At 40.5% G+C, this 16,450-nt stretch overlaps 1 protein-coding gene across 5 annotated transcripts in view; it reads left to right on the top strand.

Moving 5' to 3' along the window:
- The window catches only part of PIEZO2 (piezo type mechanosensitive ion channel component 2), a 480,117-nt gene that overhangs the window by 80,885 nt on the left and 382,782 nt on the right, over positions 1 to 16,450 (top strand). For all 5 annotated transcript variants that reach the window (XM_063653383.1, XM_063653380.1, XM_054461214.2 and 2 more), the window contains exon 2: positions 3,444 to 3,539. In XM_063653383.1, coding sequence (XP_063509453.1) covers positions 3,444 to 3,539 — 96 coding nt within the window. The remainder of the gene's footprint in view (positions 1 to 3,443; positions 3,540 to 16,450) is intronic.

Below are 16,450 nucleotides of genomic sequence, written 5' to 3'. Positions count from 1 at the left end.
TCTATCTAGGACTTCCCGTACCACATTGAATAGAAGTGTCAAGAGTAGGCATCCTTGTCTTGTTTCTGATCTTAAAAGAAAAGCTTTAAACTGTCATTGCTGAGTGTGATATTAGCTGTGTGTGTGTTACATATGGCCTTTATTGTGTTGAAGTCCATTTCTTCTATATGTAATTTGTTGAGAATTTTTACCATGAAGGGTGTTGAATTTTGTCAGATAGTTTTTCGGCACTTTTGAGAAGATATATGGTTTTTGTTCTTCATTCTGTTAATGTGGTGTATCACATTGACAGCTATAGGTATGTTGAACCATTCTTGCATCCCTGGCATAAAGCCCACTTGATCATGATGAAGGAGCCTTTTAATGCGTTGCCGAGTGGGGTTTGCTTGCATTTTGTTGAGTACTTGTGCATCTATGTTCATCAAGGACACTGGCCTGTAATTTTCTTTCCTTGTATTATCTTTGTCTGGTTTTGGTATCAGGGTAGTGATGACCACATAGGATGACTTTGCAAGTATTCCCTCTTCTTTAATTTTCATGGAAGAATTTGAGAAGAATTGGTATTATTTCCCCTTAAATGTTTGGTAGAATTCATCAGGTCCTGGGCTTTTATTTATTTATTCATTTATTTTTGAGGGGAGACTTTTTATCACCGATTCCAATCTCCTTACTTTTTACTAGTCTGCTCAGATTTTTTATTTCTTCATGATTCCATCATGGTAGGTTGTATATTGCTAGGAATTTATTCATTTCTTCTAGGTTATCCAGTTTATTGATGTATAATTGCTCATAGAAATCTCTTATAATCCTTTATATTCATGTGAAATCAGTGATAATGTCTCCTCTCTCATTTCTGATCTTAATTTTTTGCATCTTCTCTCTTCTTCTGAGTCTAAGGTTTGTGGATTTTATTTCTTTTCCAAAAACCAACTCATAGTTTTGTTGGCCTTTTCTATTGGTTTTCTAGTGTCTATTTCATTTGTTTCTGCTCTGATCTTTATTATTTCTTTCCTTCTACTAACTTTGGGCTTGGTTAGTTTTTCTTTTTCTTGTTCCTTGAGGTGTAATGCTAGGTTGTTTGAGATCTTTCTTCTTTTTTATGTAAGCATTTATTGCTATAAGCTTCTTTCTTAGAACTGCTTTTCCTGGATTCCATAAGTTTTGGTATGTTGTGTGTCCAATTTTGCTAATCCCAAGGTATTTTCTAATCTCCCTTTTACTTACTTTCTTCTTTGACTCATTGACTGTTTAGGAGCGTGTTGTTTAATTTCCATGTATTTGCAAATTTTCTGAAATTCCTCCTGTTTTTGATTTCTAGTTTCGTACCATTGTGGTTGGAAAAGACACTTGATATGATTTCAGTCTTCTTAAAATTGTTGAGACTTATTTTGTGACCTAACATATGCTCTATTATGAGAATCCTCCATGTATGCTTAAGAAGAATGTGTATTCTGCCGGGCGCGCTGGCTCACACCTGTAATCCCAGCACTTTGGGAGGTTGAGGCAGGCGGATCACGAGATCAGGAGATTGAGACCATCCTGGCTAACACAGTGAAACCCCGTCTCCACTAAAGATATGAAAAATTAGCCAGGTGTGTGGCGGATGCCTGTAGTCCCAGTTACTCGGGAGGCTGAGGCAGGAGAATGGTGTGAACCCGGGAGGTGGAGCTTGCAGTGAGCTGAGATCATGCCACTGCACTCCAGCCTGGGGGACAGAGCAAGACTCCATCTCAAAACAAACAAACAAACAAACAAAAGAATGTGTATTCTGCTGCTGTTGGATAGAATGTTCTGTATGTGTCTGTTAGGTTCATTTGGTCAAAAATGTAGTTTAAGTCTGATGTTTTCTTATTAATTTTCTGTCTGGATAATCTGTCCATTTGTAAAAATGGATATTGAGGTCCCTGCTATTATTACATTATAGTCTATCTCTTCATTTATATCTGTTGATATTTGCTTTATATATGTAGATGTTCCAATCTTGGGCGCATATATACTTACAACCATTACAATTGACCCCTCTACTTCTTTGTCTCATTTTACAGTTCTTAACTTAAAGTCTATTTTATCTGATATAAGTCTAGCTATCCCTGCTGTCTTTTGGTTTTCATTTGCATAGAATATCTTTTTCCATCCTTTCACCTTCAGTCTCTGTGTATTCTTAAATGTGAAGTGAGTTTCTTGCAGGCAGCATATACTTGGGTCTTCAAAAAAATTCTTTCATCTAAGCTATGTCTTTTGATTGGAGAATTTAATCCATTTACATTCAAGGCAATTTTTTTTTTTCTTAAAGTATGCTTACATTTGCCTTTTATTGCTAGATTTCACTGGCCTAATAGGGCCTAATGGAGGAAAAAAATGTTCTTTTTTATTTTTATATATTTAGGGGGTACAAGTGCAGTTTTGTTACATAGATATGTTGCCTAGTAGTGAAGTCTGGGCTTTTAGTGTAACCATCACCTAATAGTATATACATTGTATTAAGGTAATCATTGGTAGCTAAGGACTTACTACTGTCATTTTGTTTATTTTCAGATTGTTTTGTACTTCAGTTTGTTCATATCTTTCTCTCTTGCTGTCTTCCTTTGTGATTTGGTGATTTTCTCTAGTGGTGTGCTTTGATTTTGTACTTTTTGTCTACTTTGTATCTACTATAGGTTTTTGCTTTGTGGTGACCATGAGGCTTACATAAAGCATTTTATAGTATCACAGAGTATTTTAAACTGATAGCAACTTAACTTTAATCGTATACAAAAAGTCTGCACTAGGCCAGACACTGTGGCTCACGCCTGTAATCCCATCACTTTGGGAGGCTGAGGTGGGCAGATTACCTGAGGTCAAGAGTTCAAGACCAGCCTGGCCAACATGGCGAAACCCCGTCTCTACTAAAAATATAAAAATTAGCCAGGCGTGGTGGTGTGCGCCTGTAATTCCAGCTACTTGGGAGGCTGAGGCAGGAGAATCACTTGAACCCAGGAGGCAGAGGTTGCAGTGAGCCGAGATCATGCCACTGCACTCCAGCCTGGGCGACAGAGCAAAACTCAGTCACAAACAAAAAAACAAAAAGTCTGCACTTTTATAGTCCACCCCCAATAACATTTTATGTGTTTGGTGTCACAATTTACATCTTTTTATACTATGTATCCCTTAAATTATTGTAGCTATTATTATTTTTAATAGTTTTGTGTTTTACCTTCAGATTTCTTGGCTAGATTTTAAGACCAGTGATGATGTATTTTAATTATCTGTTTCTTGTCATGTGCAACACAGTGATGAACATAGAATGAATACCTAATTTATTACTTTTTAATTGACATATCTATTCAGGAAGTGACACTGTTTGATCCAGTGACATCTGAGACTATCTTTTGTTATGTACCCCTGGTTTTGTCAACCTGCCTTTGTTAATGACTTCTCACTCTCTTCTCTCTTCCCACCCACAGCATGTGCATTCCGATACAATGGGCTCTCTTTTGTCTACCTTATCTACCTCTTGCTCATTCCTCTGTTCTCAGAACCAACAAAAACGACGATGCAAGGTAAGAGAATTTTGTTATTCTATAACACAGAGTTATACAGTCTGAATGTATTTTGCTGGGCTCCTTGGGATGGCCTTTATCCAATGGCAGAGATGTTATCTATGCAGCAGGGCTAGTATGGCATGGAGTGGGTGTCAAACATTTTAACAACTACACTAAGTAGAGCTGTATAGAAGTTGTTTGTGATGCATATTTGTCACTTACACAGTTAACAAATTCCCTATTAGGACTTCATAGTAAGCATGGCAGTATCACTGGAATGTTTTGGCTAGTTAACACTAACTCAAAGTGTTGTCAATAAAATAAGACAAATGGCATGACAACATTGGTACATGCATTTGTCTTTTGGGTTGTGGGGAGAGTGTGGTGGCAATTGGAAGAGGCCGAGCAGTATTTGACATTTCTGAGCCATTTACAGGAGAATGGGGTAGGAAGCTTGGTCCCAGCCATAACTTCATACATTAGTTGAGGTTTCTTAAATATGTCTCAATAACATAATGAAAGATAATAATTTGATTTGGAGATGTAGTTCCTCAAGTGTGTTTCTGCAACACTTCATCTCCCTTTCTGGTTACTCTATAAGAACCTGAAGGCATAGAATATAGAGTGGTAACTATAATTTCTGAGGCTCTGATTAGGAAACATGCTCTGGTTTGTGAATTTTTCAACTTGAAGTTCTGTCACAAGTATTAAAATTAAACCACACTGAGTTAATTTAATAAATTGTCTTTTTTTCAAAACTCTACCATTATGAGAAGTACGGCCTGTGCCAAATGTCATAGGTGAGTGCAATGGCCGTATGTTTACATGAAAGGAAAAGAAAGTTGTTTGACCCCATCTATGGAGTGGTGTGGGAAAGGTCATTGGTGATTTCCTTGTTAGTGATGAACTCTTTAGAAAAAGAAGTAAAGACCACGGTGTACACAGAACAACAAATAATGACTCTGTCTTTCCCATTCTCCCTCATTCTCTGTAAACTTCATAAGGCATATTATGATCATTCATCATAGTAGTTATGACTGCAGATGGCATGTTGATTTTCCTGTCTGTAAATAACAGTAATTCTAAGTCACCTAAATCCTTAATACACAATGCATATAAAGGGTAGAGAAATGTGAGTTTATGCAAATCCTTATAAAACTAAAAATAGATTGTTAATGGGACCCCACCCACCACAGCCTCATTCCTAAAGGAATTAGCATAAGCAGAATAGTTTCTGGCCTGAGAAACAAGATTATAGCATACAGGCAACTACTATTCTACGGTTTGGAGCTCCTTTTTCAAAGAAAGAAGGTTGTGTGTGCATTCACAATAAAGTGCTTTAAAAATGACTATCTTTTTATATCCAATTAAGTTATCTATCACTTTTACATCAGTGTGGCCCTTTACTGTTTTATTTGGAAATCAAGTAACTGGGATTTCCCCCTACATACTTCTGTGACGACCCCTGGCTTTTTCTTTTTCCCAAACTAACCAGCACTGAATATGCAGCAATGTCAGACGTGCCAAACAGTTGATGGTTTATGGACATCAGTTCATACTCAGATGTGCCAGGGACTGACACTATCAGGGACATCATAGGTGAAACATAAAATCAAAAGGAAAAAACTTAATCCTCTCTGCATAAAGAAATATCATGAAGTAACAAAGTGTTACAAGGTCAGTGCACAAACAGAGCACAAATATGTGCACAGGCTTCTGTTGGCACTGCTCGTGGTAAAAGAGGAGGGAAGAAGGAGTTGGAAAGGAAAATCCACACACATCCTTCCAGTGAGCATCTGAAAGCAGCATTCAGATGACTTATTTTCCTCTTTCTCCATTTAGCACCAAGAACCATGACTGATATTCAACATAACCTCATTTATGTGTTTGTTTATATAGTTGCAGAGGGGCTCCAAGCAAGGATATCATATTTTTTTCTGAACATGTAGGCAGAACACATGCTTTTCTAAAATCTGTGTTTTGAGGCATCTTGTGTTAGACCAACCTTGTCCAACCTGGGACCCAGGACAGTTTTGAATGTGGCCCAACACAAATTTCCGAAGTTTGTTAAAACAATATGAGATTTATGCGAGGACTTTTTTTTTGCTCATCAGATATCATTAGTGTTAGTGTTACATGTGGCCCAAGACAATTCTTCTTCTTCCAATGTGGCCAGGGAAGTCAAAAGATTAGACACCCCGGTTAGACATTACTTGTGGTGCAAGGTCCTGTGTGGTGCATGATGGACCTGGAAGAGTGAATGCAGCATGGCTTTCTAGGGAAAACTCAGGTTCAAACATACTCAGACTTTCCAGTGTGTGTTAATACACATTCTATGAATTGTATGAAAGTACATTGGCAAACCGAAGGGACTGTCAGCAAGTCCTGCACTCCCTGCTCCCAGGCAGCCTGCACCTGAAACAATAAGTTTGAATCAGCCTTAGGAGCCTGTTAGGCCACCATGTATTGCTGGCAGGATGTACTAACGCAGACCCCACCTGAACTGGAAGTGGGATTCATACATGTAAGCACGGCTCCATGGCCCTCTGCCCACCATTTGGTCTGATGAGGTTTTTTTCTTGTGTGACTATTTTTCCAATGTGTATATCCATAGAGGTAGGTGCCCAGGATGTGGAGAATATTAGTGTCATAACTTAGAAGGTGGTCCTTTGATGTCATTCTTGGGGCAGTCTTTTTTTTATTATTATACTTTAAGTTTTAGGTTACATGTGCACAACGTGCAGGTTTGTTACATATGTATACATGAGCCATGTTGGTGTGCTGCCCCCATTAACTTGTCATTTAACATTAGGTATATCTCCTAATGCTATCCCTCCCCTTCCCCCACCCCACAACAGGCCCCAGTGTGTGATGTTTCCCTTCCTATGTCCATGTGTTCTCATTGTTCAATTCCCACCTATGAGTGAGAACATGCGGTGTTTGGTTTTTTGTCCTTGCGATAGTTTGCTGAGAATGATGGTTTCCAGCTTCATCCATGTCCCTACAAAGGACATGAACTCATCCTTTTTTATAGCTGCATAGTATTCCATGGTGTATATGTGCCACATTTTCTTAATCCGGTCTATCATTGTTGGACATTTGGTTTAGTTCCAAGTCTTTGCTATTGTGAATAGTGCTGCAATAAACATACATGTGCATGTGTCTTTATAGCAGCATGATTTATAATCCTTTGGGTATATACCCAGTAATGCGATTGCTGTGTCAAATGGTATTTCTAGTTCTAGATCCCTAAGGAGTTGCCACACCGACTTTCACAATGGTTGAACTAGTTTACAGTCCCACCAACAGTGTAAAAGTGTTCCTATTTCTCCACATCTTCTCCAGCACCTGTTGTTTCCTGACTTTTTAATGATTGCCATTCTAACTGGTGTAAGATGATATCTCATTGTGGTTTTGATTTGCATTTCTCTGATGGCCAGTGATGATGAGCATTTTTTTCACGTGTCTTTTGGCTGCATAAATGTCCTCTTTTGAGAAGTGTCTGTTCATATCCTTTGCCCACTTTTTGATGGGGTTGTTTGTTTTTTTCTTGTAAATTTGTTTGGGTTCATTGTAGATTCTGGATATTAGCCCTTTGTCAAATGAGTTGATTTCAAAAATTTTCTCCCATTCTGTAGGTTGCCTGTTCACTTTGATGGTAGTTTCTTTTGCTATGCAGAAGCTCTTTAGTTTAATTAGATCCCATTTGTGAATTTTGGCTTTTGTTGCCATTGCTTTTGGTGTTTTAGTCATGAAGTGTTTGCCCATGCCTATGTCCTGAATGGTATTGCCTAGGTTTTCTTCTAGGGTTTTTATGGTTTTAGGTCTAACATTTAAGTCTTGAATCCATCTTGAATTAATTTTTGTATAAGGTGTAAGGAAGGGATCCAGTTTCAGCTTTCTACATATGGCTAGCCAGTTTTCCCAGCACCATTTATTAAATAGGGAATCCTTTCCCCATTGCTTGTTTTTCTCAGGTTTGTCAAAGATCAGATATTTGTAGATATGCGGCATTATTTCTGAGGGCTCTGTTCTGTTCCATTGATCTATATATCTGTTTTGGTACCAGTACCATGCTGTTTTGGTTACTGTAGCCTTGTAGTATAGTTTGAAGTCGGATAGCATGATGCCTCCAGCTTTGTTCTTTTGGCTTAGGATTGACTTAGCAATGCGGGCTCTTTTTTGGTTCCATATGAACTTTAAAGTAATTTTTTCCAATTCTGTGAAGAAAGTCATTGGTAGCTTGATGGGGATGGCATTGAATCTATAAATTACCTTGGGCAGTATGGCCATTTTCACAATATTGATTCTTCCTACCCATGAGCATGGAATGTTCTCCCATTTGTTTGTATCCTCTTTTATTTCATTGAGCAGTGGTTTGTAGTTCTCCTTGAAGAGGTCCTTCACGTCCCTTGTAAGTTGGATTCCTAGGTATTTTATTCTCTTTGAAGCAATTGTGAATGGGAGTTCACTCATGATTTGGCTCTCTGTTTGTCTGTTATTGGTGTATAAGAATGCTTGTGATTTTTGCACATTGATTTTGTATCCTGAGACTTCGCTGAAGTTGCCTATCAGCTTGAGGACATTGTGGGCTGAGACAATTCGGTTTTCTAGATATACAATCATGTCATCTGCAAACAGGGACAATTCGACTTCCTCTTTTCCTAATTGAATACCCTTTATTTCCTTCTCCTGCCTGATTGCCCTGGCCAGAACTTCCAACACTATGTTGAATAGGAGTGGTGAGAGAGGGCATCCCTGTCTTGTGCCAGTTTTCAAAGGGAATGCTTCCAGTTTTTGCCCATTCAGTATGATATTGGCTGTGGGTTTGTCATAGATAGCTGTTATTATTTAGAGGTACGTCCCATCAATACCTAATTTATTGAGAGTTTTTAGCATGAAGCGTTGTTGAATTTTGTCACAGGCCTTTTCTGCATCTATTGAGATAATCATGTGGTTTTTGTCATTGGTTCTGTTTATATGCTGGATTACGTTTATTGATTTTCATATGTTGAACCAGCCTTGCATCCCAGGGATGAAGCCCACTTCATCATGGTGGATAAGCTTTTTGATGTGCTGCTGGATTCGGCTTGCTAGTATTTTATTGAGGATTTTTGCATCGATTTTCATCAGGGATATTGGTCCAAAATTCTCTTTTTTTGTTGTGTCTCTGCCAGGCTTTGGTATCAGGATGATGCTGGCCTCATAAAATGAGTTAGGGAGGATTCTCTCTTTTTTGATTGGAATAGTTTCAGAAGGAATGGTACCAGCTCCTCCTTGTACCTCTGGTAGAATTCAGCTGTGAATCCATGTGGTCCTGGACTTTTTCTGGTTGGTAAGCTATTAATTATTGCCTCAATTTCAGAGCCTGTTATTGGTCTATTCAGAGATTCAACTTCTTCCCGGTTTAGTCTTGGGAGGGTGTATGTGTCAAGGAATTTAACCTTTTCTTCTAGATTTTCTAGTTTATTTGCATAGAGGTGTTTATAGTATTCTCTGATGGTAGTTTGTATTTCTGTGGGATCGGTGGTGATATCCCCTTTATCATTTTTTATTGCATCTATTTGATTCTTCTCTCTTTTCTTCTTTATTAGTCTTGCTAGCAATGTATCAATTTTGTTGATCTTTTCAAAAAACCAGCTCCTGGATTCATTGATTTTTTTGAAGGGTTTTTTGTGTCTCTATCTCCTTCAGTTCTGCTCTGATCTTACTTATTTCTTGCCTTCTGCTAGCTTTTGAATGTGTTTGCTCTTGCTTCTCTAGTTCTTTTAATTGTGATGTTAGGGTGTCAATTTTACATCTTTCCTGCTTTCTCTTGTGGGCATTTAGTGCTATAAATTTCCCTCCACACACTGCTTTGAATGTGTCCCAGAGATTCTGGTATGTTGTGTCTTTGTTCTCGTTGGTTTCAAAGAACATCTTTATTTCTGCCTTCATTTCATTATGTACCTAGTAGTCATTCAGGAGCAGGTTGTTCAGTTTCCATGTAGTTGAGCAGTTTTGAGTGAGTTTCTGAATCCTGAGTTCTAGTCTGATTGCACTGTGGTCTGAGAGACAGTTTGTTATAATTTCTGTTCTTTTACATTTGCTGAGAGCTTTACTTCCAACTATGTGGTCAATTTTGGAATAAGTGTGGTGTGGTGCTGAGAAGAATGTATATTCTGTTGATTTGGGGTGGAGAGTTCTGTAGACGTCTATTAGGTCCACTTGGTGCAGAGCTGAGTTCAATTCCTGGATATCCTTGTTAACTTTCTGTCTCATTGATCTGTCTAATGTTGACAGTGGGGTGTTAAAGTCTCCCATTATTATTGTGTGGGAGTCTAAGTCTCTTTCTAGGTCTCTTAGGACTTGCTTTATGAATCTGGGTGCTCCTGTATTGGGAGCATATATATTTAGGATAGTTAGCTCTTCTTGTTGAATTGATCCCTTTACCATTATGTAATGGCCTTCTTTGTCTCTTTTGATCTTTGTTGGTTTAAAGTCTGTTTTATCAGAGACTAGGATTGCAACCCCTGCCTTTTTTTGTTTTCCATTTGCTTTGTAGATCTTCCTCCATCCCTTTATTTTGAGCCTATGTGTGTTTCTGCACGTGAGATGGGTTTCCTGAATACAGCACACTGATGGGTCTTGACTCTTTATCCAATTTGCCAGTCTGTGTCTTTTAATTGGAGCATTTAGCCTATTTGCATTTAAGGTTAATATTGTTATGTGTGAATTTGATCCTGTCATTATGATGTTAGCTGGTTATTTTGCTTGTTAGTTGATGCAGTTTCTTTCTAGCATCGACGGCCTTTACAATTTGGCATGTTTTTGCAGTGGCTGGTACTGGTTGTCCCTTCCCATGTTTAGTGCTTCCTTCAGGAGCTCTTGTAGGGTAGGCCTGGTGGTGACGAAATCTCTCAGCATTTGCTTGTGTATGAAGTATTTTATTTCTCCTTCACATATGAAGCTTAATTTGGCTGGATATGAAATTCTGGGTTGAAAATTCTTCTCTTTAAGAATATTGAATATTGGTCCCCACTCTCTTCTGGCTTGCAGAGTTTCTGCCGAGGGATCCATTGTTAGTCTGATGGGCTTCCCTTTGTGGGTAACCCGACCTTTCTCTCTGGCTTCCCTTAACATTTTTTCCTTCATTTCAACTTTGGTGAATCTGACAATTATGTGTCTTGGAGTTGCTCTTCTCAAGGAGTATCTTTGTGATGTTCTCTGTATTTCCTGAATTTGAATGTTGGCCTGCCTTGCTAGATTGGGGAAGTTCTTCTGTATAATATCCTGCAGAGTGTTTTCCAACTTGGTTCCATTCTCCCTGTCACTTTCAGGTACACCAATCAGACGTAGATTTGGTCTTTTCACATAGTCCCATATTTCTTGGAGGTTTTGTTCATTTCTTTTTATTCTTTTTTCTCTAAACTTCTCTTTTCACTTCATTTCATTCATTTCATCTTCCATCACTGATACCCTTTCTTCCAGTTGATCAAATCGGCTACTGAAGCTTGTGCATTCATCACGTAGTTCTCGTGCCTTGGTTTTCAGCTCCATCAAGTCCTTTAAGGACTTCTCTGCATTGGTTACTCTAGTTAGCCATTCGTCTAATTTTTTTTCAAGGTTTTTAACTTCTTTGCCATGTTTTCGAACTTCCTCCTTTAGCTCGGAGTAGTTTGATCATCTGAAGTCTTCTTCTCTCAACTTGTCAAAATTATTGTCCGTCCAGCTTTGTTCCATTGCTGGTGAGGAGCTGCGTTCCTTTAGAGGAGGAGAGGTGCTCTGATTTTTAGAGTTTTCAGTTTTTCTGCTCTGTTTTTTCCCCATCTTTGTGGTTTTATCTACCTTTGGTCTTTGATGATGGTGACTTACAGATGGGGTTTTGGTGTGGATGTCCTTTCTGTTTGTTAGTTTTCCTTCTAACAGTGAGGACCCTCAGCTGCAAGTGTGTTGGAGTTTGCTGGAGGTCCACTCCAGACCCTGTTTGTCTGGGTGTCAGCAGCGGAGGCTGCAGAACAGTGGATACTGGTGAGCAGCAAATGTTGCTGTCTTGGGGCAGTCTTAAACATAAAATTCCAGTCTCTCCACTGTTCTGTAGACCGGGGCAGTCTTTGACATAAAAATTCCAGTCTCTCCACTGTTCTGTAGACCGGGGCAGTCTTTAACATAAAAATTCCAGTCTCTCCACTGTTCTGTAGACCAGGGCTGTCCACTGTTTTGCTCTCAGTGCCATCAACAGGACAAAAATATCTGAGTATTATTAGATGCTTTCCCATGCCTATGTTTAAGCTGATGATTTGTTGCAAAGCCGTATATACTACTGTGCTATAGAAGAAAGAAGATGATCGGCAGTTAGTTATATGACAAAATATGAAAGAATTTGGTTTTTAACAATGCTTGTAGGCTCACTACACTTAACTGGTGGGTATTGTCTGATTAGTGAGGGCTGCAACTTACAGAATCATGGATTTTTAAAGTTGGAACAGCTTTTAGGAGTTATCAAGTATTTGGCAGCAACCAGTGGTGGAATATTCTACAATAGCCACGTTGACTGATCACTTGGTTCCTTCTTAGATACTAGTGGTACCGGGGAGCTATCTGCGGCCCTGGGAAGTCTATAGTATTATCAGACGGTTCTTTCTTGAATCAACCTGAAATCCACCTCCCTGCAAATCCAAGCTATTGTTTCCAACTTAAGCAGCAAAGAAAGAGTTAACAGAGAACCAGAAAATCACTTTACAATACTCTTGTGAAGGGAATTATCAAAAGACAGGGATTTGACTAAATGTCTTCCTGTTTTTAGAAATCTGGGCTTTTAGAATTCTTGATTTGCTGTTTCAGATCTTGACGTGTGTAATTATCTCAGTAGGTAAGGCCCCAACTAGCAATCAGGAATCACTCTAAGCATTTTAAAAAGAGAACATTAAACAGAAAGGATTGGTTACTGAAGGGGATGGAAGATTTAGGAAGCCAAAAGGAATGTTGAAGCGAGTGGAACATTGTCAAGGCAGGAAGGCTGGGGAGAGCCAAAGGCGCAGCATGAACAGTGCTCAAGAATGAAGGCTATCCAGGAGCCACTAGACCCTCAGGAGAAGGTCCAGAAATGGCACTCTGTGCAACCAGATCTTGCCTGGGCCTCTTCACTGTCAGCTGTGTCCATCAGCTATGAACATCCCAAGCTAGTCATTAGTTAAGTACCCGCCATTTATCCAGTGTCCTCTCCCTTCAGTCTTCATTCAATGCACAGAATATTCCTAGTTACTCACAGATGGGATTTATAGACTGATAGTTGTTCCTGCTGAAACCAACTGAAAAGGGCTCTGGGCAATTTCAGAATCAAAAACTACGAATTTATGATCTGTTGCATGACTGGAGGAAGCGTCTATCCTAGGTTTATGGGTAGGACCTCCATGGACACCTGGAAAGGCTAATGGACACAGCTGACCTTGAAGAGGCCCAGGTGAGGCCTGGTTGTACATAGAGCCATTTCTGGACCTTCTCCTGAGGGTCTAGCAGCTCCTGGATGGCCCTCGTTCTTGAGCTCTGCTCATGCCCCTGCCTGGCTCCCTGCAGCCTTCCTGCCTTGTTGATGTTCCAGTTGCTTCAACATTCTTTTTGGTCCATCCCCTTCAGTAACCAATCCTCTCTATTTAATGTTCTCTTTTCAAAATTCTTAGAGTGATTCCTGATTTCTTGTTGGGGCCTTACCTACTAATTACACACTTTAAGATCTGAAATAGCAAATCAAGAATTCTAAGAGCCTAGATTTCTAAAAACTTAGTTCGATCCACACTGACTTCCTCTCGAGGCTCTTCTCTCTGTGAGAATTTCTTCTGAAGAGCTGTGTGCAGTGGATGCTATGGAGTGATTTGGGACTGAGCCTCTCATTCCCAGCAGCTGGGAGGTGTTTCCTTGACCACTCTCAACAAAATCCCTCCCTGGGAATTGGGGGTGGCTGAAGGGAGCTGCTTTACACAAACTTCTCCTCCCTGGCCAGGGGCAGCCTGGACCCAATGACCACTCAGCACAGGGTGCCGACGCCTCAAAGCTGGAAAGTCTCTGAAGGGCTGTGGCAGCTCCAGAGCATCCCAGCAGCTGAGGCCCCCATTGCAAGAGCATGACAATCTGATCTGTCCCTTTGTGGGGTCTGGATTTCCTCACTCCCTGCCAGGTATCCCTGCAAGGGAATTGCCCCATAACCCTCCTGCCCCAGGAATCCGTCTCAGCCTCTGTTGCTGGGGAACCAGATCTCAGAAGGTCTTTGAAGCAGGGACCTTTGTCCCTGATGGAACTCGAGGGCAGAGGAGTCAGCATAGTGGTGGTGGGACCTTGACACAGAAGTGGCCATCACACCCAGCGAAGGGCGCACACAACGGGGAAGGGTGCACACACTCGGCCAGATGCTGCAGCCCAGGCCCAGCGCAGCTCAGAGGCCCAGCCTGCAACTGACTTGACGTGGGCCTGGGTGTCACTTCTTTTGGTCAAGTTTTCCCCCACTGCAACTGGAGACCCAAATCCCTCAGGGTTATTAGGCTTTGTGGGGATCAAATAAGCAGACATAATTTAAAACAAAATATAAAATTACTACACAAATAGTCACTGTTATTAGTTGTAGAATTCACCCTAGTTTGAATTGGCACCTCTGTGCTATCATAGCTCCCTTTGCCTGGAATTCTCTTCCCCAGATTTTGAATGATGGTCTCCTCCCAGAATTCAGGTTTATCTTAGATGTCCCTCCTTAAAACCTGTTCCCTCATCCCCTTAACTAAAGCTGACATACCCTCGTCCCACATTTATTTTTCATGTTATGAGCAGGTTTTATTTTTCTCGGTATTTATACCTTTCCAAAATTATTTGTATAACAAATCCATAGCAAGAGCTGGACTTGCACACCCTGCCACTCAGCTCTTTTATTTCCCCCCTTGATTCTACCTGCCAACCTCCTCTGTGGGGCGACCCTGCCCCTGCCCCTCGGTGAAATTCTTTTTTTTTTTTTTTTTGAGACGGAGTCTTGCTCTTTCGCCCAGGCTGGAGTGCAGTGGCACGATCTCGGCTCACCGCAAGCTCTGCCTCCTGGGTTCACACCATTCTCCTGCCTCAGCCTCCTGAGTAGCTGGGACTACGGGCACCTGCCACCACGCCCGGCTAATTTTTTGTGTTTTTAGTAGAGATGGGGTTTCACCGTGTTAGCCAGGATCGTCTCAATCTCCTGACCTCGTGATCTGCCCGCCTCGGCCTCCCAGAGTGCTGGGATTACAGGCATGAGCCACTGTGCCCGGCTGCCCTTTGGTGAAATGCTAAGCAGTTCCCAGAGCTTCTGCCCTCTGGTTTCTCAGGCAGGAGTGCCTCATCAGTCTAGCAAGTCCCCCACACCCCAGGAGCTTCTCATCCATGCTCCTCTCCCTGGGCTTGGCATTCTCTCAACCATATCCAACTCTCAGTTTTCCCAACATTGATTGTTTCATATCTCCACAGGGTGGGGGCTATGGATTGAAAATAAATATTCTTTTTCACAGTATTCACTGGAGACTGAGGGAGTGTTTGGCAGGAAGCCTTGGTTCCTCAGCCTTTTAGGAGCATCTCACTATAAACCAAGTCAGGGTTTTATGTTAATACATTTATGTAGAATATCTTTCCCTTCTAGTATATAAACATCAAGATGGCAAGGATATGCTTTTTTGCCCGAAGGTTGCCTGATGTATGTAGCAGGCATTCATTCAGTAAATATTTGTAGAATGAATGAATTTTATTTCCAGTGTCTAGGATTTTAGATGAATGTGTGAAACTAACTCTAGTCCTATGCTTATGTCAATCTTCATAATAGCAAACATCAGAGAATAGTTATTGCATGCAGCAGTCCTCTGGAGACAGAAGCTTAGGGTATCATAAGCCATGGGATTTGGCTTTTAGATTTAATTAAGATTGCAGGATCATGAGTAATTAAAGAAATCAAGACTCTTAAAAATGTTTTATGCTTTCACTTACAAGGATGGGCATTTTATTTAAGTATGTAATACTGTAGGGAAGGAGATGAACATTTTCTTGCTCTTCACAAACTGTGCCTTGCATTAGGATTGAGATTATCCTGCATTAAATTTATTTACTAATGTATAATTAACTTCAGGTCAGGTCGCCCAAGAATTACAAACTAAAGAGGTATTAAGGTTTTTGTTTGTTTGTTTATTTTGAGATGGGGTTTCACTCTGTCGCCCAGGCTGGAGTGCAGTGGTGTGATCTCGGCTCACTGCAGCCTCCACCTCCCAGGTTTAAGCGATTCTCCCACCTCATCCTCCCAAGTAGCTGGGATTACAGGGACGTACCACCACCCCTGGCTAATTGTTACATTTTTTTTTTTTTTTTTAGTAGAGACGGGGTTTCACCACGTTGCCCAGGCGGGTCTCGAACTCCTGACCTGCCTTGGCTTCCCAAGTGCTGGGATTACAGGCATGAGCCACTGCACCCAGCCCGAGGTATTAAGTCTTTTAACCTGATATATTACAGGTTGCTTATAATTTATGATACAGTGAGTGCCACATACTGGTCAGTATGGTAGAAGAGTGTATTTTGTTTGGATTAAAACAGATGCAATATGGAAAAAGGCCACAATAAGTGCTCAGTAAATATTTGCTAACATGCCCGGCACAGTGGCACCTGTCTGTAGTCCCAGCTGCTTGGGAGGCTAAGGTGGGAAGATCCCTTGATCCCAGGAGGCCAGTCTAGGCAATGTTGCAAAACCCTGTCTCTAATACATTTTTAAGTGGGCTGTTATTATTATTATTTTGAAGCGCAACATTATTACTTTGAATGTCAGAGTGAACTAGACTTAGAAATCTTATTCTCGTTTGTGTGACTATAGCCAGTCTTTACTATAGGATCTTACTAGTGCTTTCTAAATATTAGCAAAGAAATATGTAATTTCCAAGGTTTTTTGGTGTACTACTCCAAGA

Source organism: Pongo pygmaeus, chromosome 17 (assembly GCF_028885625.2).
Source record: "Pongo pygmaeus isolate AG05252 chromosome 17, NHGRI_mPonPyg2-v2.0_pri, whole genome shotgun sequence".
NCBI lineage: Eukaryota > Metazoa > Chordata > Mammalia > Primates > Hominidae > Pongo > Pongo pygmaeus.
The sequence above is the reverse complement of the archived record's forward strand: the minus strand, read 5'-3'. Positions and strand labels throughout refer to the sequence as shown.